The sequence below is a fragment of the Canis lupus genome, chromosome 4, assembly GCF_011100685.1.
Source record: "Canis lupus familiaris isolate Mischka breed German Shepherd chromosome 4, alternate assembly UU_Cfam_GSD_1.0, whole genome shotgun sequence".
Classification (NCBI taxonomy): domain Eukaryota; kingdom Metazoa; phylum Chordata; class Mammalia; order Carnivora; family Canidae; genus Canis; species Canis lupus.
The window spans coordinates 29,975,307-29,997,573 of record NC_049225.1 but is presented as its reverse complement, the minus strand read 5'-3'; the positions used below and the strand labels follow the sequence as shown (position 1 = coordinate 29,997,573).

Sequence of the window (22,267 nt, the reverse complement as noted above, 5' to 3'; positions counted from 1 at the left end):
CCAGGCATCAGAGGTAAATACATATGCCTTCTTCAAAGGTCCCCCAGGGCTACCACCACCACCCTGGAAGAGTTCCAAATTAGGTGAGATGAAAGCAAGTCATTTGAGCCAGTCTTTCAGGGAGCAACCAGACAGATCAAAATATCCAAAGTCCTTGAGAACAAGATCCATTTTATTCTCTCCAGTGCTAAGAACCCATACAGGGACTGTGGGATATAGTTTATGAGGCTGCTGCCAACCTGGGATTGGGGGTTGCAGGGGATGGGGCTGGGGTAAGTGAAAATACAACGAAACTGTCACTGAGCCTTCTTTTCTCAAGCATTGTCTGGTTGCTGCAGACTTTCCATTAGTTTTCAGTTTGGATAACGTTGATTCTGAGAGTTCTTGCCATCTTATTGGTTACTTTTGTGCAAGAGGGACATTTTTGGAGGTACCTACTCCACCAATTTTGCTGACTACATTGAAGTTTAAGAAGCTCTGGTCTAGTCTTTCCTTTTACAAAGGAACAATAAAGGCCCCAAGGGGGGGGGGGGTTCTTCTCCAGTCACACAGCAAATCAGTGGTTGACCTGAGAAGAGGACAGGATGCTTGACTTCCAGATTGTGCTCCTTCTGTTTCAGGACAATGTTAGCTCTAACTGTTGGAAGGAAGTAGGTTCAGAGTGGGAACCAGTATCGGGCCAAGGAGAGCTTTCCAAGGAGTGAGGGCTGAGGGTGGGAGCCTCTTGTAGAGCTGAGGGCTTCACTGATTCCATCTTTTACTGAGAGAATTCCTGTAAGAGGCCAGGTAGAGGACTAATGATGTCCCTGTATCTTAAAGGAACACAGAGGGCTTTCAGGTATGATGGGGTGAAAATTTAAGCTGTTATCTGCCTGGGGAAGATACCTGTGATGATTTAGCTTGGTTTCTGTTTTCAAGTCTGACTCCACTTCCATCAACCAGGGCAGGGAGGAAATGGCAGCAGAAATAAGGGGCTAAGTCCTAAGCTAGAGCTAGAACTCTTTGCCAGAGCAAGAGGAGGGTCATGGCATAGTCACCTAGCTGTCACTCTGATCATGGGCATTTGCAAAGGTTCACCTTTTGTTTTTATTTTTTAATTTATTTTTTATTGGTGTTCAATTTACCAACATACAGAATAACCCCCAGTGCCCGTCACCCATTCACTCCCACCCCCCGCCCTTCTCCCCTTCCACCACCCCTAGCTCGTTTCCCAGAGTTAGCAGTCTTTACGTTCTGTCTCCCTTTCTGATATTTCCCACACATTTCTTCTCCCTTCCCTTATATTCCCTTTCACTATTATTTATATTCCCCAAATGAATGAGAACATATAATGTTTGTCCTTCTCCGACTGACTTACTTCACTCAGCAAGGTTCATCTTTTAAATCCCTCTTGCCAAAGCTGGGAGTACATTTGTCCCATCTTCCATCACCTGACTGAATTCCAAACACAGCCTGCCTCCACCTCCCCTGCTGCCCTCTGTGTGAACCAACACCTCTGTCTCAGAAGTTCTGTCTCAGCCCAGGAGCATTTAGATCAGCATCAGAATGACAAGGCAAGCAGGATAGAGAAGCAGTTTCCTGGCCCCCAGGCCTGCTCAGATCTGTGAGGCTGGGGCCCAGGGACCTGCATCTTAACAAGCTCCTCGGGTGATTCCCTTGTACACAAGGGTTTGAGAGCCTAATACACAGCAAGGATGATTTCCTCAATTTTGTACCCAAGCCAAGTGACTCACTTGCCTTACCCTAGTCCTGGTCCTGCCCCTAACACAGTGCTCCCTCCAATGCCCCACAGCTGCTGAGAATTCACTCAGTGCTGAATTCACCTGGTGTCTCACCCTCTAGTAGCGCTTCTGGAAGTGACATTAGATGTGTAGCAAGAACTGGTCTTGACTAACATCTCCAGGAGGGAGAAAAAGATCCCCTTTGTGTGGGTTTCTCCCAGAAAGATGACCTGTAAGGTTGAAGGTCTCCCTCCTCATCTTTTTTGTCCTGAGTATAATCAACAGAGTTAATAAGGTCCCATTGACTTTGGAAGGCAGTAAATGTCTTTGCCCCTGGTGGGAGCTCAGTGAGGAGCTCATGCTGTCCTCCAGCCTGTACCTATTATGGGTTGAGTCTCAAGGGCATGACCAAGAAGGTGCAGGAGGGACAGGACAGTAGAGAGAAACCAGGACCGGGACCAGGATGAACATGGATGATCTCCAAGTGTGTGGACAAGGGCTCTCAGACTCGCAGGCCCACAGGGGCCAAATAGGTGACACACAACAGGGAGTGGTGGGGCCTGAGGCAAAACTGAGAGCTCATGAGTACAGGTGCAGCTGCAGCTGGCTCCAGCAGCTCGGCTTGCAGGGCTGCCGGAATTGGAATTTTCAAGAAAGCCAGAATTTCAGGTTTTCAAAAAACATAAACTCTCTTAAGAACCTAAATGCTGGCAATACATTCAAACGTCTGGAAAGACTCTTTGGAGACTTAAGTAAGTGCACATAGTCAGATGCGGCCTGACACTCGGCTGCGAGCGCTGGTGCAGACAGCAAGGTGGAGAGCATCTAGGGGGCTGAATATGGGCCTGGCACCGGGGTCCGGCTGACTTCACCTAAGTTGTGTCCGCCAGTCAGTCCATCCCACCAGGCAGCGCCCACCTGGCACCCAAGAGCGAGGGGCTTGCCCGAGGGAGGAGCACGGTGGCCAAGCATGCTGGGTGTTGCTCAAGAGGCTGCAGGTACGGATATGAGGGCACCTGGAATGAAGAGCAGGGCCTACCATGGACTCCAGCAATTTCTCCGGCTCCAGCAGGTGGGTCAGCTCATGGCTGCCCCCTCCCTCATGGGACATCTCTCCTCTGTGTCCAGGGGAGAGTGAGGAGCCGGGGGGCTTTCCCAGGCAGGTGTCCACTCTGGGGACAAGTCATTCTCTGGGGCCCCTGCCAGGGTCCAGCTGGCTTGACCTCTCACCTCAGTCTATAAACCTCCCCTTTCTAAACTTCCAACAACGGAGGTCAGAAGAGAGTGAGTGGAGACCCGGGGTCAGCAAGGCAAGCTCTAGGCTGCGGGACAGAACGATGTTCAGAAACTCTGCTTCTTCTGGACTCACCCTCTCCTAACGACACCGACCAAGGGGCCAAAGGCCCAGCAGGGCCACAGCCAGTGCACCCTCTGGGACCGAAGCGTCCCTTGCCTTGGGGTTGTCCCCACCCTCCTCTCTGGCCTACCCCAGGGGTCATGCATGCGCCCTCCTGCTCGTGCCTGCCCTTCAGGACCTGTATGAAGGACCACACTCGTCCCACCTGTCCTGAGTGGACTGAGCCGCCCTCGCATCCGACCACAACCCACCCTTCAGCATCTGGGCCCGAGCGTGGATTTCCAGAACCTCCCTTCTCATTCCTCTGCGAACAGGCCACCTAACCTCACAGTTTCCCGAGCATAAGTCTCTACTTAAAGTCATAGAAATTTTCACTGGCTACTCAGGCCAGAACCCTGAGCTACAGGCAGAATCGAGAGGCCGAAGAAAACAAGCTGGCACCAGGGAAACATTTCCAAAACGTTCCAGAACTGGCTGACTTTAATTTCGAAAGTTTTTGGCTATTGACATTGGGGTTTAAGGCACATTCCAAATTACGAGAAGCCCTGTCACTGGCAGGGAGCTGGCTTTGTTCTCATGGTTTTGCGTGGAAGAGGGAACAGATGACTTTCTGGCCTTTTTCTTCTTCTTCTTCTTTTTTTTTTTCCCTTTTCTAAGAAAACTCTAAGGAGTGAGTTTGGCAATAACAAAGCTGATGACACATTCTCACCAGACGCAAAGATTACCGTTAAAGGTCTTCCCTTTTACTCCTTACTGAGGACACGGTGCTCCCCCGCCAACCACTCTCACCTGAAATGTGTACGCAGCAAAGGCCTGTATGTGTCTGTCTGGCGAGGACTATTAAAAAAAAAAAGATGCTTCCGAATAAAAATATAGATTACGTGACTAATAGGAAGCCGAGACTCAGCCACAAGCAAAAGGGAATGACTGCACGAGTCAAGAGATAAAATGTCTACTTTAGCAGCAAGCGGCTGTGAGGGCTGGGGAGGAAGAGGCGCCCTGAGAGAGGGACCCAGATCCTACAGCACGAGCGTGACGCACGGAGCAGGAGAGGAGGGCGGAGGAGGACGGGCCAGGCTCTACTGACGGACGGGCTGCACCGGGACACCTGGGGGGCTCTTTTGTGGATTTGTTAGGAACAGATGGACACTCTTTTGACCTTGTCCTGGCATTGCTGTTGCCGGCAGGTGGACGGAAGTGAGCCACCCGTCACAGCTCAGTCGTTGCCACCGCAGATCTTCAGCAGAATCTTCTGGTAATCCCCCGAAGTGTCTCCCTGGTTGCAGAAACAAGGAAGACATCAGTTAGGGGAGCCGTGGCGGGTTTCAGCCTCCTATTTCCTGATTTACTTCTGCCCCAAGCGCGCCTACAGGGAGGCAGGCCCAGTGGGGAGACGCACCCCTGCGCAGTCCCGGGGCGGGAAGGCCCACACACCCGGCGCCACGGGGCCCCCACGTAGTGCGGTGTGGTTCAGGCTCCCTAGCCCGCTGCTGAGAAAGACAACTGTGCTCACCCCAATGATCAAAGTCAGACCTTTAAACAATAAAAACCCTTCACTCAGGGCGAACTCGTGGTAGTCTTTTCCCTGTGCGTTTTCATTGCGCTGCATTGAGACTGCGCGTGATGCACTGCCACGGGCGCTCTGGGGTGAGCCTACCGTGACAGGATTATCTGGGCGTCGCAGCTCACCCCAGCCTCTCCTCCCCCTGACCCTGTTGCACTCACATAGAAGAGATGAACACACTTACCTAACTTCTTTTAAAATATATATGTATTTCTTTATTTTAAATAATTTTATGTAGGGTTTTTTTTTTTTTTAAGTCAGCTCTAGGCCCAACATGGGGCTTGAGTCACACGCTCTGCCGACGAGCCGGCCAGGCGCCCCACTCTTAGCTAACTCCTGATTGTTTCCTTCCACCATGACCTTCCTCGGAGGCGAGGCCTACGGCTCCTGGTCAAGTTACTCCACCTCTTCATCAACAGTATCGGCTTTACAGCCAGAAGATGGAGATCGGCTGTTCTCAGTGACAGGCCCAACGTCAAATCTGAGGGAGTCTGGAATCAGAACCTGGTTGCGGTGACTTTGGCTTCAAGGCTCACCCAAATTTGGACTTTAACGGTCAGAAGGAATTCATCTTGTCAGACCGGCCCTGGCATGCGGTGATACCTCGTTCAAGGCCCCCTGAACTCCTGAGCGAGTACGACTGTTCTCCCTGCCTTGGGGATGATGGAGCTGGGGTTCAGGGAGGGTGAGGAAGGGCTCGAGGTCACACAGTTAGCAAGTGGAAGAGCCAGGCGGGACTCCAGGCCTGTGACCCCAGCGCCCTCGCAGTCAAGAGCTTCCTACGCTGCCTCTGCTGTGAGGCTGGGTGACGGAGGTTCCAGGGAACCTCGGGACGGGTGTCCTCACCGACCTGTCACAGACTCACAGGGTGACCGAGGACCAAGGTGGGGAGGCCCTGCAGGGTCAAGACCCAGCCTGCCCTCAGCTGCTTACAAGAGTCTGGGGGCAACTGGGCAAAAAGCTGAAGTCGAGGAGAGCACATATGGAGCCCATGGGCAAGAGGCCCGGAGTTCTGAGCAGGGAGGTACAGGGGACCACAGGGGTGGCCCGGGGGACCCCAGAGGGATGTACCGAGATGTCGTGGTACAGCGACTTGCCGTACAGCCGCTTATACTCCATTCTGATGTCCAGGAGGTCGATCTCACTGCGAGACACCATGATGCGAATCAGGGTCCGGTCCTTCGTTCCCGCTCCCTGAAGAGAGTCCACCAAGGGCATGAGCAACGGGCCTCCTTACTGTCCCACCTTCCCGCCCGTGGCCCTCTGTCTGCTTGGCTGGCAGCTGGCTTTCCTCATGCCTTCTGCCCTAGGCAAGGTCCTGCTCACACGTGGGGCTGAGACCTGCCCCCACCCCCTGCCAAGACCCCTGCATGTGGGAGGCACGTACCCTCATGGCCTTGTTGAGCCTCTCGGCAAAGAAGGCTGGAGTATTCTTGAGACATTTCACTAGGAGAGAGAAACAGAGCATAACTCGATCTGCAGGAAACTCTCAGTCCAAGGGGCCATTGGGAGAACGAGTGTCCTCGGAGGAGGCTGCACGTGAAACATCCACCTTCCTCTCTGCATTCTCCTCCCGGCTCAATTATCTGTGACCTTGGCTCTGGCTCTTTGGAACAGAAACACGCTGAGCCTGGACCCCAACCTCAACCTCCTCCCTGTCAACAATGTGGTGAAAGGAGCCACGCAGGGGGAGAAATCTGGCCGGTGGCAAGGAACCGTGTTCTATACACAGGGCAAGCTAGGGACTGTGACCCCCACGGACAGGGAACGGCTGAGTGGGGTGAATGCCTCAGGCCACGATCCCTGTATCATGGGAGGACACGCAGGGAAACGAGGAGGACTCATCATCTGCCCCAGCGAGAGTCCCAGGAAAAGCGCAGCAAAAGACGGGCATGCTGTGACCTTCCCACAGGGCACAGAGAGGCAGCGAGGCCTCCGCCGGCGGGCCAAGCCCTCACAGGGGCGGCTGTGGGGCCCGTGAGGCCCTGCTGCAGAGGGCACCGGCGCTGCAAGGGGCGCCCCTCTGTTCCAGGAGCTCCGCCAGCTTTCCTTAGCAAGGGCCTGTTTTGCTGTTGCAAGTAGAAATCTTTCCACGTGTTTCCATCACAAACATCTGACAACTGCCTGCAGGGATGTATTTTTGGAGGAAACTTGGCAGGATATGAGTCATCTTCCTCCGGGGGAGCAGCTGGCTGCCCTCCCACTGGTGCCCACACTGCTGCTCCCTTCCCCAGGGTGGCGCTTGAAATAGAAACCAGACACCTCCAGGGCAGCTGGGAGGTACAGCGCCGCCGCCTGGGCAGCAGGCGGGTTTCCCACCACTGAGGCACAGGGCTTGGCGTCTGTGTGTTCGCTGCGCTGCCCCACAGCCGGACGGTGGTGAGCACCCGGAGAACGGACAGTGCACCCCGGCCCCAGGTGCGCAGGCGGCAAGGCAGGCCCGAGACGCCTACCCACGGCCAGCATGCCCTGCTCCAGGTCCCCGGACATCTCCCGGCAGATGCTCTTCTCAATGTCGCGACCTGTCATCCGCTGATACTCGTTGAAAACTAGTGGGAAGAGAGAAGGGACAAGTTACTGACTGAATTCTGTCCCCACAGAGTCACCTCAGATAGTGACTGTTTTGCACATACAGCCTCTAAAGAGGTGATCCGGTTAAAACGATGGGTCCTGATCCAATCTGACCAGTGTCCTTGTAAGAAGAGATCTGGACACACATGGGGATGCCAGGGACGCACACACAAGGGGACGTGCCTGTTAGACATGGCGAGCAGCTGGCCACCCCGCAAGCCGGGGGCAGGCCTCAAAGACACGAATTCCCACCCGCGCCTCGGTGTTGGCCTCCTAGCCCCCAGCACGGGGAGAAAATAAGCATCTGTCGTGCACGTCACCCGGCTGCACGTTACCCGGCCCGGGGTACTTTGCTGTGGCCCCGAGCAAACCAACACAGGACACACGGTGAGGAGGCCTCCCACCGTCGCTCACTGTACCCCACGTGGCCCTACTGACCGGGCCCAGCCGGCTCTCACGTCAGGCAGGTTGTTCACCGCGCTCCTGGCAGCTCAGGCTCGCCCAGGTCATGCCTCGATACCCCACCCAGCACCCTCCACACATGGCGACAGGATTTGCGTTCTTCTCAGACCCCCTCACTTCCGGCCCGTGCCCACCCACGTTCCTTCTCCACCGTTCCACGGGTCTGTGTTGCCTATCGGTCTGTGTGCTGACACCCATCGGGCCCCCATGGCAGCTGGACTCCAGGCTGCTCGCGAGGCAGGCAGCATAGGGGTCCCTCCGAGTCCTAGCTGCAGCTCTGACCCCAGATGTAAACCTGCTTCCCCTGCCTGGGGCTCAGTTTCTGCCACTGCTCCCCGAACTTCTGCTATCTGCATGGCAGTGTCATGGTTTCTGCTGCATCTCTAGGAGCCTCATCCCTTAGTGTTTTCTTCAGATCACCTCCTTTGCTTTTCTCTTTAGTAATAATACTTGAGAAACCACAGCTTTGAGGAGTGACTTCTATAGTCTCTACTCATTAAATAATGACTAAGATGGGAATGTGTTCACTCACTGCAGTGTGGCTGGAGACCAAGACGTGCTCTGGAGCTTCCAGCTGGGTGACCTGACTTCCCAGCTGCCCGGCCCCCAGCCCCCGCCGCTCCCTCAGCCTAACGGGAGCTCGCAAGCGCCTGCCGGGTGCAGCACGGCCTCAGTGCTCGCACAGAACAGGTGCACAGGTGTCTGGCTCTCCCCTCCGCACCGTGATGCTCAGTGCACTGTCATTGTCATCGCCTCACGTGCTAGCCTTTCCCTTCCTCTGGCTCCTTGGTCTCCTGTGCCGGCCAGGGCCCTGAGCAACACGGGATCTCTCCAGTTTCCCTCCCGAGGGAACTTCTTATGGTCCCAAGGCCCCAGACACCAATGACCCAACCAGAGCTCCCGAGCTTCCATCTGCAGCCCAGACTTCTCCTGACCTCTGGAGTCCTAAACCCAGCTGCCCACCTGGACTCTCTAGCCCAAACCTCCCGATTCTCTCCCCCTAAGCCAGCTCCATCCACAGCTTCCTGACTTCAGGAGGGACGGATTCCCCTCCTCTGCCAGCCCGGCTGGGAGACAAGCTCGTGTTATCCTCCACCTCACACCCCACGTCCAAGCATCAGCAAGCAGGCCCGGAATCGGCCCCTCCTGCCTGCGACCCCTGCTACTGGGTCCAGGCCACCAGCCTCTCCCCGGCACCACTGAGGCAGCCTCCCAGATGCTCTCCTGCTCCACAACTGAACCCTCCACCCTTTACAACACAACAGCCAACAACATGTAAAATCTAAGTGAAATCACATCCCCCGACCAACCAGAGCCCTCCAGTGCCTCCTGGTTTTACTCAGGATGAAAACCCAAGTCTGTGCAATTGTCCACAAGGCCACCCACCATCTCTCGCCTCCTCCAGTTCTCACTCACGCCACCCGCCCCAGCCTCACCGACCCCCTTTGCTATTTCTCAGTCGTGCTGGGAACCCCCTGCCCCCCTGCTCAGGGCCTTTGCACGTGCAGCTCTCTCATGTTTTCAACTCAAACACCATTAGCTCAGCAAGGACCACCCCAAGCACCATCCCTAGCACCATCCCTGACCCCTGTGCCACTCCCTAACCGTTTCTAACTTTACTGTCTCTCAACAAGGGATTTACCATCTGGCACAGATTTTACTTAATTTTTGTTTACTGCCTGTCTCCCAGAACAAGGATGTGAGCCTCAGGACAGCGGAGATTCCATAATGCTCTTCCCCATGTCCACTCCTGGCCCTGGCACTTGGCAGGAGCTTGGTTTACAGATCCTGAATGACTAAACAATGTACTTCTGTACAATGTAGGATGGGTTGTTGTGCTCATGTCTGTCTGCTGCACTTTGTACGGCGCTGGATCAGGTGCTCTTGAAGGCTCTCTCAACTCTGATTTCCACATTCTGGTGGATAAGGACAGCAGCGGGAGGAGGCGGCCACTTCTCTCACACCTTCCTTTGCTTTCGCCCAGAACCAGATGCACAGAAAAACTCGAGAAACCCGCTGCTAAGATCTTTTACATCACCACCAGGGGGCTCTTTCAAGGAAGAGTAAACCCCACCCCAGACTTGCAAACTGCCAAGTCTCCCCATCATACCTCATCTGCCCTCATTTATCTGCCCCCAGGGCGGCTGGGGCCCACCTTACCTGCCACCAGGTGGGCCCGGCTCCGGGAGCACAGAATTGCGTTGAACTTGGACTCATCTGTTCCCAGGCGGTTCTCCCCAGCCGCATACAGTTCCTGGACAGAGGGGAAGACGGGTATACAGTGCAGGCCTCGCCCCAGAGACCAGGCCCAGGCCACCTAGGTCAGCCCTGCAGGCCCACCAAGGAGGGAAGCGGGACCAGTGCCCTGGCTGTGCTCCAAGCACCATGCAGAACCAGACACCATCCACACATCTTGCTAGGTAACACAGGATTCTGAGGCAGGGTGGGTGTGCGGGGTGGGGGACGGGGATGGGACACTCAGGACCAGGAGAACCCAGGCCAACTGAGGCCAGGACAGGAACCCAGAGAGGAGGCAGCAGGCGATGGGGAGGGGAGCACAAAACAGGGGCTGGGCCGGAGTCCTAGCTCTGCTGCCAACTTGCCACAGGACCCCCGCTTGGAGCCCCACTTCATCTCTGAAATGTGAAGGTCAGATTAGATTCAAGGTCACACACTTGAAGGCCTAAAGGGGTTAGCTGGGGAGCTGAAATGAGGGAAATAGGCCAGCATAAGGCCAGAGGGCGGTGCGGGTGAAGGGTAAGCACGCGCAGGGGTGATTACTTCTCAGCACCTGCCAGGCACTTTCGTAGAGGAGCACAGACCCACAGTTGCCCGAAATCCAGATTTCTATGTAAAATTTCCCAATCTTTGTAAGGAGTGTCCCTATCCATAGGGGCAACAAACGATGACAATGAACACCATGACGACGAACAGACTATAATTGTGGACGTGGGACAGCACGTAGCAGGCACTTCCCCAGTGCCCCTGTGTATACCAGCACGGTGTTTGCCAGTGGGCAGGATTCGCACTTGCCTATCACATTTTTGCAAGTCTGAGCCCCAACTATTTGCCAATTTGCCACCCTGGCACCAGATGGCTCAGAAGTGCTCTCCAGGCCTCAGGCAGTGGCTCTTAGATCTCAAGGCACTGATGGCCAGGGGAGGAGGGCAGCCACCGGGGGCTTAGAGATCCCAAGGTCAAGGTCCACACCTGAGACAACAGAGAAGTGGACACAAAACCTTGAGAGTGAGGCAGCATCTTCCTCGGCCAGGGAACAGCCCGGCCTGTCTAGCAGACAGGGGAAGCGGAGACAGCATTCCCACCGGGGCGAGGACCAGGGCTGCTGGGACCCTGGGGATGCCCAGCCCTGAGTCCAGACACGGGAGCAGATGCCTCAGGCCAGGGAGCTGCAAAGGCAGACCTCAAAGGAGGGCCTCTGGGGTGCTGCTGGGGCCCATGGAACAAGCCCGGAGTCTGGGCCCTGATCCAGTCCCTGCCTCCAGGTTCCTCCATGCACAACGCTCTACCTTTCTGAGCCTCAGTTTCCCCATTTGGAAAGGAAACGGACCAGCCCAGAAAAGCAGCTGTCTTCCAGCCCTAAAAAGAGGGACGTCCACAGAGGTCCCGTCTGCCTCCCAGACGGCAGAGATAAGGCGACTGCTCGCAGCTCCTGGCGAATGCCGGGCTGGGGGCTGCAGGAGCGACAGAGGCAGAGGACAGGCCTCGCTGGCTCCATCCCACCAGGAAGCTGTGGCTCTCTCCGGCCAGACTGCTGCGGTCTGAGTTCATTAGTGGGAAACCCAAGCTCCTCTAGGGAGGTGCTCAGATGGTCCGTCAAAGAGATGGAACGGTGAGAGACCTTTGCCTACAGTCTACAGTCAGGCCCAGACGGGCCGAGGGCAGAATCTAAGGCCATGTAACTAAAGTGACAGCTGGTTTCTGGGCTCTGACCTTCAAAAGCCTAACGGGCAAGTGTAGAGTCTGCCCACCTGCAAACACAAGGACAGTCACAACCGAATGCAGGAGGAGGACCAGGTCATGTGAAACCCCACATCCATAATCCCCTACCGACTCGTGTCATATTGACTGTCACCCAGGTTCACGCCAAGGGGGAGTCAGAAGCCTACAGAGGCTGCAGGACGCTCCTGGCCGCATGGCTGGTAAGCAGCAGAGCCCATCGAGACTCACAGCATCCGGAACCTGCTCCTTATCACTTGCTCTTCCCACCCCAGAGCTCCTCCCTCGTGGAGCAAGAAAGTGGGGGTGCCCCCTGACTCGGGAAGCCCAAGTGGGGCATCTGGCCATCACACCCACCTGGGCGTCCCTCTGCACCAGCGTCATGTCCACGTTGGTGCTCTCATCCCGGTTTCCCTGAAAGGAAGCAGGCGGTATGGTCAAGGCTGCTGCCTGAGTTGCGGGGCCTCCTCCGTCCCCCTGCCTTTTCCTCAGAGCTCAGGGATCCACCCCTCTCTGCTCTGAGCCCCAGCTCTGCCTTGGTAGAGGTACCTGAGACAGAGAGATGAGGAGCCGCTGAAAGTGCCCTGACGTGTCGCTTCGGATAGCCTCCTCCAGGGTCTTTTTGAATTCTGAAAAGGAGACAAGGGGAAGGCCCACTCTGCAGCCAGTCAGCAGCAGACACAGGAAGGAGAAGGGCCCGAAGCCCCAGGTGCGATGAGACAGGTGCTCCACACGCCCTCCAGGGACACAGGGGCTGTGACTTCCAGGCCGACCTGGCCTCTGTCAGGCTCGGCGGAGCCACACCCCTCACCCCTCCCTTACCGTAGTCACCTGCCCCGTGTGTCAACAGCAGGCAGGGCTGGGTCAGGGATCAAAGCCCCGCGTGTTGGGGGTGGCAGGAGATGAGGTGATAAGAAGGCCAGGAAGGTCTACGAGGCCGTGGGAGAGGGTGCGGCCAAGGCCAAAAAAGCACTGGAGTCTGGAGGGCTGAGGCCAGACGCCAGCCTCACCTGTTTTGTAGGCTCTGCTTAACTCCCGGATGTGCTCGTTGCTGCGGGAGGCCAAGATCTCGATCAAGCAGGCTTCGTCAGTGCCGGCCCCCTAAGGTGGCAGAGAACACAAACCGCGGCTCCTCACCGGCACCCTGGGAAGAGCGCGGGTGCCCTGTGCCCCGGCAGGAACCCCGCCGTAGCGGCTGCCAACCCAGGTACGCGCCCCCCGCGGGACAGCAGCTGCTCCCTGGGCCCCGGGCAGCCAGGCTCCCTTCCAGCGCCCCAGGCCCGGGCCGGTCCCAGATAGTGGCGGTGACGTGGTGACCAACTGAGGTCACACGAAGGACCAGGCCCATTCCCCCACCGGGGAACTGAGCATCAGAGAGGTGTAGCGACTTGTCCGAGGCCATACAGTAAACCCGGATCTGTTTTATTCCAAGTTCAGCTCATGAATGAGACAAGACACAACTGAAAAACGGGTATGAAGCCAGAGTAGCAGTGTGGACACGTGAGAGCCGTGGACTGGACTGCGGAGTGTCTGAAGACACCCAGGGGCAGCGCCAGCGAGGCCGAGAGAGGGCCACGTGGTAGAGGACGCAGGCAGCACCCGGCGGCTAGGCTGGCTTGAACCCGGGCACCGGCCTTCACGTCTCTGCGCTGCTACCACCACCCCCCGGAAAGCCCTGAGGACTAAGGGTGATGCGCGTGAAGCACTCAGAACAGTACGGTCCCCTAAGAAGCACAGCACGGGGTGGCTACTGTCACGATGACCACAACTGTTAGGGTCCTCGGGGCACCAAGAGCTTCTGTTCCCCACCTTGCTCAGTGCTCACCACACAAGGAGCGTCCACATTCCCATACGGATGCCCAGTGACAGAGGACCCCAGACCTGTGCTGTTTCTGTTTCCTAAGCCATCCCCTCGTGAAGCCAGCGGGGGGCGTCCAGGGGTCAGGGGGCCACTCCCTGGGTGCCGTCCCAGCTGCCCCCTGCCCCTCCCGGGAGGAGGGCATGTCTGAGGGTTTCCGCAGGAAAAGTCACTGTGCCTATCAGGCCTCTGAAAAATGACGGATTCCTTCTGGAGCACCTGTTCGATTCAGAGGGGTTTCCCCCTTCTGTGGGGGCTGCCCCCCTCCATCCGCAGGACACCTGCTGTGGGGCCCGGGAGCCACAGGACCGTATGGAAGGTACAGGATCCTCCCCTTGGTCACAAGTGACTGGACTGAGGACAGTCAGAGTCTGCTTCTATTTGGAATCTGGACTGAGGGACAGGTCTTCTCCGTGGCTGATTCTCTGGAGAAGTAAATGGACGGGGGTCCACAGGGATCCTCTGCCCCCTGAGGGCAGAACGAAGTGGGCACTCGGGAAGGAGCAGAGACGAGAGCAATCCTGCCTGTGCCCGGCCCTCCTCAAGCCAGACAGCTCTCCTTTCTCCTCAAAGCCAATTCTGCACCTCGGTTTTCCTGAAAGCCCTCCAGAGTGTTTCTGTTGTGCGCTAATACAGAGTCCTAGATGAAGGAGGATCATACCACCCGCGGCCCCGTACCCCTCTTCCATCACCATGTCACCACCAGCCTCCTCTACCACGCAGCTGCCATGCTTTTAGGACGGACAGGTTCAGATGCCTGCTGATGATGAAGGACACCTGTTTTGCCTCTTCCAACCTGGGAGGGTCCAGGGACCACACTTACAACAGCAGCTAATGAACAGGTTAAGCCCCACCGTGCAGTTCAGGACTTTCTCTGGCCTGCCCGTCCACGTGAGCAAACGAACACACGCATCAACACAAACGTGCACGCACCTTGATGGCATCCTTTATCTCATAAACATCGAAGAGGAACGGGGGTCTTCATTAGAGCCAAGATTGTCTTCTCAAAGTTTCCTGACAGTTCAGATTTCAGGTCTTTGATCAAATCCTGATCGAATATTCAAACAGACAGACTTATTTGAGAATCTATAGGAGGTGGATTCTCACCTAACTGGGACAATATCCCAGATCTGAGGACCAGCAGCAGCACCGCATCAGCCAGGGGCTGGCAGGAAAGCCAAATCTCAGCCAGCCCAGACATGCAGAGCTGGCCTGCGATCAGCTCAGCTTCCAGGGGGCCCGTGGGGTACCCAAGCTGGAGAAGCACTGGCTTGGGACACCAGTCTGTTCAACTCACCCAGTGTTTTACCTAAGGTTCACAAGTCCAGAGGTTCAAAATACATCCCCTTGCATTTATGCACAACTGAGAGACTTTTCCTTCAAAGCTCCTCTACCAGCGACACCTCCTAAGGTGGTCGTGGAGAGGGCAGGGATTAACAGCCTGGGTCCCGGGGAGGAAAAACCAGCCGGGTGGGAGTGAGCATCTTTTGTGCTAGGGGATGCTGTCGGCCAGGAGGCCACTGCTGGGTGGGCGGCAGGAAATGCCCTCATGGGCCTTAATGCGAAGCCAGGAGACCTGGGCTCACTGGCACCAAAGAAAAGCAGGGGTGAGTGGGGCTGTGCTAGAGGATGTGCCTCAGTTCCCTTTCCTCCCCTACTCACCTTGCCATAAGCAGTCTTGAAGGACAGGAGGATCTGCTGCCGCTGCTTGTTGGAGCGGCTCCCCAGGCAGTCGATGATGGCCTGCTCGTCGGTCCCTGTGGGAAGAAGCAGTGGATGAGGCAGGGCTGGGGGCGTGGGGATGCACTGTGCTGGCAGCTTCCCTGGCCCGGGCCCTCCCATTCTCCTGGGCATCTCACCTGCCCGCCCACATCTACGTCCTCTTCCACCACCACCACCAGGACCTGGGTCCCTCCTCCCAGAAACCCTGCACGGAGCCACCATGGAACTGCCTGGCGGTCCGGGGAGTACTTAGGACCTGAGCCACCGGGGGTCCCTCACCAAAGCCCTTCATAGCTTTCCGCAGGACCTCAGCATCTCGCAAGGGGTCAAAGCCAGGAGCATCTGTGATGGTGCCTCGGTTTCCAAACTGCTCGGACAAACAGACTCAGGTGAGATGTCGTTTCCCCCCAAGTGCAAGACTTCCCCACCCCAGGCTCTGAACGTGACCTTTTTACTACACGCTGGGGTACCTGAAGGAGACAGCAATGAATAATTGAGCGAGCCCACTGTGACCATGACAGGTCCTCATGTTCTGGTGCTGAGGCAGAAGCCTGGTTCATGGCTAGAAGCATCTCTGAGTCCTAATGCTAAAAATCTGCCCTATGTCCAGGTCCTCCAGGACCGGGCCTGGGTTCCTGATGGGGGGGGGGGGCGTGGGAGCCTCACGGCCCTAGCACATGTGAGCACATATTAGAGCCGTCCTAGCAGGGTCTGGGTAGTCCATGGAGCACCTCTGAGCAAACGAGAAATAGGTGCTCCCTCCAGAAATGCAGGTGTCCGGCCTTTACCACGGTTCACACCACCTGACTACTCCCGAACTCACACTGCTTTTCCTGGCACTGGCAGCTGCACTCCCCAGCAAATAAGGGATCCGGTCTAAGTGGTCTCCTGGTGGATTAGCTTCTGGGACTACTGGTGTTCACAGAGTTGAGGAGAGAAGCTCAGAGAAGGGCTGAGGGGGAAGGCAGAGGAAAGATAGAGACTAGGGCAGGGGTAGGGGAGAGTGGTGGCAGGGAGGAGAGGGACCCTCGGGCTAATTATAGTAGTTGAGCACATACCACTAGCCCTGTGCTTGGCTGGCTTGGCCATGTAACCATGACAATGAATTCTAGGCACTGCAAACACGAAATGCTCTCCAAAATGAGCCGAGAGCGGCCCCGAAGGAACTGCCAACAATCTTCCCTAGCCAAGGGAGGTTTCCAGAACCCTCCAAGACCAGCCTGAGAGGCACCTGTGGGAATGAAGTCTAAGCCCCATTGGGCACAAGGCCTGAGGCCAGGGGGCTGGGCAGTTCCTACAAAGCACAGGGCCCAGGAGGTAAATGACACGGGAGGAATGACGAGTACCCTGAAACGTTCAGATCCAACGTGCACATGGAACATCTAAACAAACTGCGAGAAACAAGGCAGCTCCTTAAGGTCCCTAAGAACACAAAGCAGGGGTGGGGAACCTGAGAGAAAGCAACTCTGTTACAACAGGAAGTGACAGAGGGAGGACGGAGCCTTTCTCCGTCCGCTGCACCCTCCCTGGCCTTGCTGGCAGAGGACACAGGGCCACGAATCTCAGGCCTTTGGGACACGAAGGGCAGTGCAGGGCGGGCACTCACCCGGGCTGGAGGCACAGCAGGGGTGACGGTCCCGGACCCCAGGTATCCTGGGTAGCTTGGCACTGGCTGCTGCTGCTGCCCAGGAGGTGGCATTGGCGGCTGCCCAGGGTAGGTCATTGGTGGCTGTCCGGGGTAGGGCCCTGGGGGCTGCTGTCCAGGGGGCGGCATGGGCTGGCCTGGCACAGGGGCCCCTGGGTATGGCGGGTATGAAGGCATCCCAGAGGGCGGGTTCCCTCCAGGGGGCGGATACATTCCATACGGAGGAACAGGCTGCTGGGCGGAAGGGGGCTGCCCAAAACCCCCAGGGGGCATGGGAGGGTAACCCCCGCCGGGGGCCCCAGGGTATAGGTTTGGCACGTTGGCTCCTCCGAATGTCCCGGACATGTTGGATGCCTGAAAGTGCACAAAGCAAGCCTAAGATGAACGGCCCCTGAGGAACATGGCCACACCCTGTCCATCTGTCCTTCCCTGACCCGAGCCCTGCAGCACAGAGTCCGAGCATCCCTGGCTTCTCAGCGAGGCCCAACCTCGTCACCCAACCCAAAACTACTGTGCCCTGTCCCCTCTACCTGCACTCCTGGCCTTTTTATCTGCCCTCAGGCACCTATTTGTCCTATTGCCACAGTTTTACTAATGGCAACTGTCTGCTTCCCAGGAGAGAAGAAATTCAGGGCTGAGATTTTGGTTTGTTGTGTGCACATATGCCTGGTGCCTAGAGCAAGCCGGGCACAAATGAGGCCGCGGACTGGCTGCACAGCTGACAGAGAGCAAGCATTTGTTCTTAGGTGATAAAATATATTATTTTACAAGCCAATTAACAAATAGAAGTAGCATGTCTGCCTACGCTCCCAGGCCCCGCTCCCAGGCCCGAGCAGATAGTCATCCACACACACACACACACACACACAAATACGCACATGCACGTGCACTGGCACACAACACACGCGCACACACAGACCCTCACCTCTCTCCTCACCCTATGCTGAGCTCACATCAAAGGTGCACAATACATAATCTATGAAGGCACCACCCCCATCCTATTCAGAGCTGAAAGGAAACCCAATGTGCACCCCTTTTACAGAGGATGGTGGGCAGAGCCCTGACGAGACCCCTCAGCAGCCCGATACTCGGTGCCCGCAGGTACAAACACGGAGACGCCTCTGAAGCCACCGAGGCCAGCAGCCTTCGTCCCTCCGGCCATGCAGGAGTGACCCCCAGGGGCAGCCCCAGCAGGGGCGCTGGACTCACCATTCCCGAGAGGTAGTCCTGGTTGAACTGCCCTGCGTAGTTGGCCATGTTATCCAGCCCGATGGGGGGCATGCTGGGTGGGGGGTAGCCAGCACCTCCCCAGGCACCGCCACCTGAAAGCAACACCAAGCCCTTCAGCGCCGTGCCAGCACTCCCCGCGGGGAAAGGCACAGCATCAAGCTCTCGGGTGCTCAGGAGGGGAGGCCAAGCAGGGCCTCGCGGACACCGCTACAGACCCCATGGAAAACGGGCAAGAAACTCGAACCCAATCCTGCTGCCAAAGGAAGAGAAGAGCAGGAACCTTCCTCTTCTTCCAGAGAGGAAGGTGGGGTTCAGCAAACACTCGCACGTATTACCTCTATGGGATAAAGGAGGTAGACAGGCCAAGGACAGAACTGCCCTGCTGGGCTCACCATCATGGAACGGGAATACAGACATAAAAACAGGTGTCATTTGGGGACAGCGTGCTGACCCAGGACAGCAGTAAGCTCAGACCACCCAGAGAACCCACAGTGAGGCAAAAGCGTGGCAGGTTAGGGTGGGTGTCCTGCTGACCAGGTTGTTTGCAATCACGGTCTGTGAAGGGCAGGGAGACGAGGACGACAGGGTGGAGGGAGACGGGGCTGGGTCACGCACACTGACACACATCTCTACAAGGGGGGCAGCTGGGGAACAGCAGTAAAAAGCCCCAGCTCTGAACCCAGAGGGACCCAGTGTGTGCCCTGCGGCGAGGCACTCAGCCCCTCTAGTTCAGCGTCCTCAGCTGCCATGAGGGGTAATAATTAGTTTGCCTCAAACTGGGTGAGGACGAAGGCCTACCGCCTGTGCGGGGCTCCCATGGTGCAGTGGGCACTGGGATAAGTGGCGAGGCAGCTAGCATCGCTGTGTGGGCCGTTGGCCTGTTAGATGCCTTTCTGACCAGGGCAGTGAAAGACCCTGAGGATGGAATCACCAGCCTGCTCGCTCTCTGCTGCCTGGTGTGGTGGAGGTGGTGGTGGCAGTGCCAGGACACACCGCAGGTCCCTACCGGGGAGAGGACCAACCGCGAGGTCAACACTGACAGACCTGGGCTTGGCCTTGTTCAGAGGGCAATGATGGTGGCCGAGCCACCTCCCTGCTCCAGACCTGTTCTCTACCTGTTGAATGGCAAGGTGGGCACCAATGACCTGCAGGGTCATGAGTGCTCAGACTCAAGGACCTTTGCTCTGGGAAATGAATGTGCCCACAGGTCTCGTGGAGTGAGGGGAGCGCGGCTCAGGCAACCTCAGGATGACCAGCCTGTAATGATCCTCTCGTCTCCCCCGCTACCATGGGGACCCAGTATCATTTCAGGAACCTAGGAGGGGCCAAGGCCAGAGAAGCTGATTTCTAAGCATGAAGCGATGTGCTGTAGGTGGGGCCGGGATCTGATGGCCTGACTGTGGGTGCAGCCCCAGTGCTATCAGCCCACAGCTTCTGGCAGCTGCAGCAGGAACATGTGACCCTTGGCGACTGCCTCCACTTCCTCCTGTGGCTGGGGGGAACCCTGCTGCTGCAAAACCATGCAGCTCAAGCTCAGGGTAGGAGAAGTAATGGAAGGGCAGTCGTCACCTAACAGTGCTTTGGACGACAGTGCCAAGGGCTTTACTTGGCTATCTTAGTATCTGGGGCAACCCGGTGAGGGAGAGATACCTGAAACCATTTGCAAAGAAGAAAACAGAGTCCCAGAGCAAAGAAGGCATTTGCCTGCTGCTATCAGCTAAGAAAGCAAGAAACTGGGTCCTGGACTTGCCTTGGCTTCAAATCCAGGCCTTTCCTGGACCCTGGGTCCAGGATTTTCTCCAGCTCCTCCCCATGTACCCCTCAGGGTAGAGAGAGGACTGGAAAGCACTGTTACTCTCTCCCTGTCTGCTCCTGGACATTGAGCAGAGAGGACGTTCCCTCCCTGGCCCACCCCAGCCCCTCTCACCTGGTGCAGCTGGGGGGTAGCCTCCTGCGGGCGGAGGATAGCCTGGGTAGCTCATGGTCCGATCTGAAAGGGAAGAGGAAAACATGCTCAGCCTCTGCCAGGAGCTCCTACCAGCCACAAGCCAGGCCCCTGCAGGGGGACAGGCTGCATCAAGCCTGACCGGGACCAACCCAAGTGACCGTCCATGTCTGCTAGGCCCCCAGCTAGAGACGACAAACAGGGGCAGGCCCATGCCCATGTCCATGTGCACCACACCCGTAGTTGTGTTTCTCTGCAGACCCCCATCCCTCCACGCTTCACTCTCCCTCTGCTGACACAGGATTCCACGCACGTGGAGCTCAGAGGCGAGCATGCACTGCCTCATTCTCAGGGGCCCAGATCTATTTGTCTTTATTTTCCAGTGTCTTTGTCTCCATCCAGCCAGAGCCCAGTCTATAGACCCCAAGCTATCCACAGTGGCCTCCGACCATAGTGGATCTGCCCCTGAGCTACATTTTTCATTCTCCAACCTCTGGCTCATCAGACATGGGAATGTGGCAGGAGATCACCAGTCCTAGAGACAAGGGACCTCAGGAGCGCTCATGTGATCCAGGATGGGGAATGAGGGCAAGTGAGGTGGCTGGAGCTCGGAAAGGGTAAGTGACTTGCAGATCAGGAGTAGGGAAGGAGAAAGGCCTGGAATCCAGGGCTCTTGCCTGTTGGTGCAGGGTGGGATAGCTGCTCTCACAAAGTCCCTCTGTCTACAGATCCCTCTGCCATGCCCCATGCCAGTTAAACTGCCTGGAGGGACCCAGACCTGCTGCGACCCGAGCCACTCAGACTGTCATGCAACCTACTTCCTTTTGCTCATCAGTGGCTGCTGCAGTCTGCAGAGGCGTCCAGTGACAGGTGAGGATGTCAGGAGACCCGCAGGCCCCCTTAAACCATTACACCTGCTGACCCCAAGTGACCTGCTCCCTGTGGTGCATCAGGCCCCAACCTAGTTTTCAAGGTGCAATGTGTGCATCAGAACTGCCATAAGGGCCTGTTAAACACACGGCTGGGCTCCACTGAGGTTTGAGTCCATAGAACCAGAAGCTGCATTTCTAACTCATTTCCAGGTGATGCTGCTGGTGCAGGGACCCCACTTTGAGAACTACTGCTCTCGATGCCACCATTCACCTGTAAGATTTGAGTTGCCCTTCACAGCTACAGTGGGGGTCTGCGCCTGCTGTTTGCAAGGAGGCTGAAGGGCTTCTTTAAGATGCCACACTGGTCCCCACAGGGCCCACTGAATGAGGGCGTGGGGTTCTGTTTGGGCCAGTGCATCCAGAGGTGACTGTAGGTAAAGCAGCAGAAGCCAGATGATGGCCTAGGGACTTGGAGAGCTAGAACTGGCTACCTACGGCACGGGCCAAAGCCCTGTTCCCTTACATGCTGTGGTGAGGGGGTTGGAAGCTCCCGTGGTCTTGCCCTCGGTCTGATTCCTCTCCCTGTGGTTGGCTGAGCCTTCAGCACAAAACCCCCTCCCAGACCCTGCCCTCAGCCTGACCCTCCTGTTAGAATCCTCAGACCCTGCTGATGAGGAGGGCTGGATATCTGAATGATGCGTGGGCCAGGAACCTTCTGACGGAAGAGCCCTGCGTGAGGTCAGCAAGAGCTGCGGTCGTGTCCCTGACACCCTTCCTCTGGAGACCACCATTAAGCAGAAACTCCGGCTACCAAAGACCCCTCCCCACTCTTCCGGTCTCTTCCCAGAGGAATGAGGCCAAAAGGCCCCATCCACCAGAAGGGGGGGAAAAACACAAATCAAAACACCAAAACTAATCTCAGGGTCCCCGGGTGGCTCAGCTGGTTGTGTCTGCCTTTGGCTCAGGTCATGATCCCTGGATTCTGGGATCCAGCTCCACATCAGGCTCCCTGCTCAGTGGGGAGCCTGCTTCTCCCCCTCCCTGCTGCTCCCCCTGTTTGTGGGATAGTGAAAAAGATAAATAAAATCTTTAAAAAACAAAACAAAACAAATCTCAGCCAGAGATTTAAATATAAGAAGCAGCCCTGAACTCCAAAGACATAAAATTAAAGTTCTGCACAATAAGAAACAAAGAAAACAACAAAAAGAGAAATGACAAATTTAAGAAAAATGTTTTGCAATTAAAAAAAAAAAAAAAACCTAGGCCCCATGACCAGTAGAGAAACAAATGAGCAAACAGGGAATTATAGGAAAGGAACCGAAGGTTTTACCCACACTAAGATGCTAAGAGATTTGCCAATTAC

The 22,267-nt window shown here is 56.5% G+C and overlaps 1 protein-coding gene across 1 annotated transcript in view; it reads right to left on the bottom strand.

Moving 5' to 3' along the window:
* Positions 1 to 3,525: 3,525 nt before the first annotated feature.
* Positions 3,526 to 22,267, bottom strand: part of ANXA11 (annexin A11) — a 39,855-nt gene continuing 21,113 nt past the window's right edge. The window contains 15 exon segments of the mRNA XM_038534469.1: positions 3,526 to 4,354; positions 5,714 to 5,836; positions 6,030 to 6,088; positions 7,096 to 7,191; positions 9,836 to 9,929; positions 11,990 to 12,046; positions 12,182 to 12,261; positions 12,643 to 12,733; positions 14,424 to 14,471; positions 14,473 to 14,538; positions 15,153 to 15,247; positions 15,492 to 15,579; positions 16,819 to 17,211; positions 18,067 to 18,179; positions 20,015 to 20,077. Of these exon segments, the coding sequence (XP_038390397.1) occupies positions 4,295 to 4,354; positions 5,714 to 5,836; positions 6,030 to 6,088; positions 7,096 to 7,191; positions 9,836 to 9,929; positions 11,990 to 12,046; positions 12,182 to 12,261; positions 12,643 to 12,733; positions 14,424 to 14,471; positions 14,473 to 14,538; positions 15,153 to 15,247; positions 15,492 to 15,579; positions 16,819 to 17,211; positions 18,067 to 18,179; positions 20,015 to 20,069 (1,518 nt within the window). The 5' untranslated portion in view covers positions 20,070 to 20,077 and the 3' untranslated portion in view covers positions 3,526 to 4,294.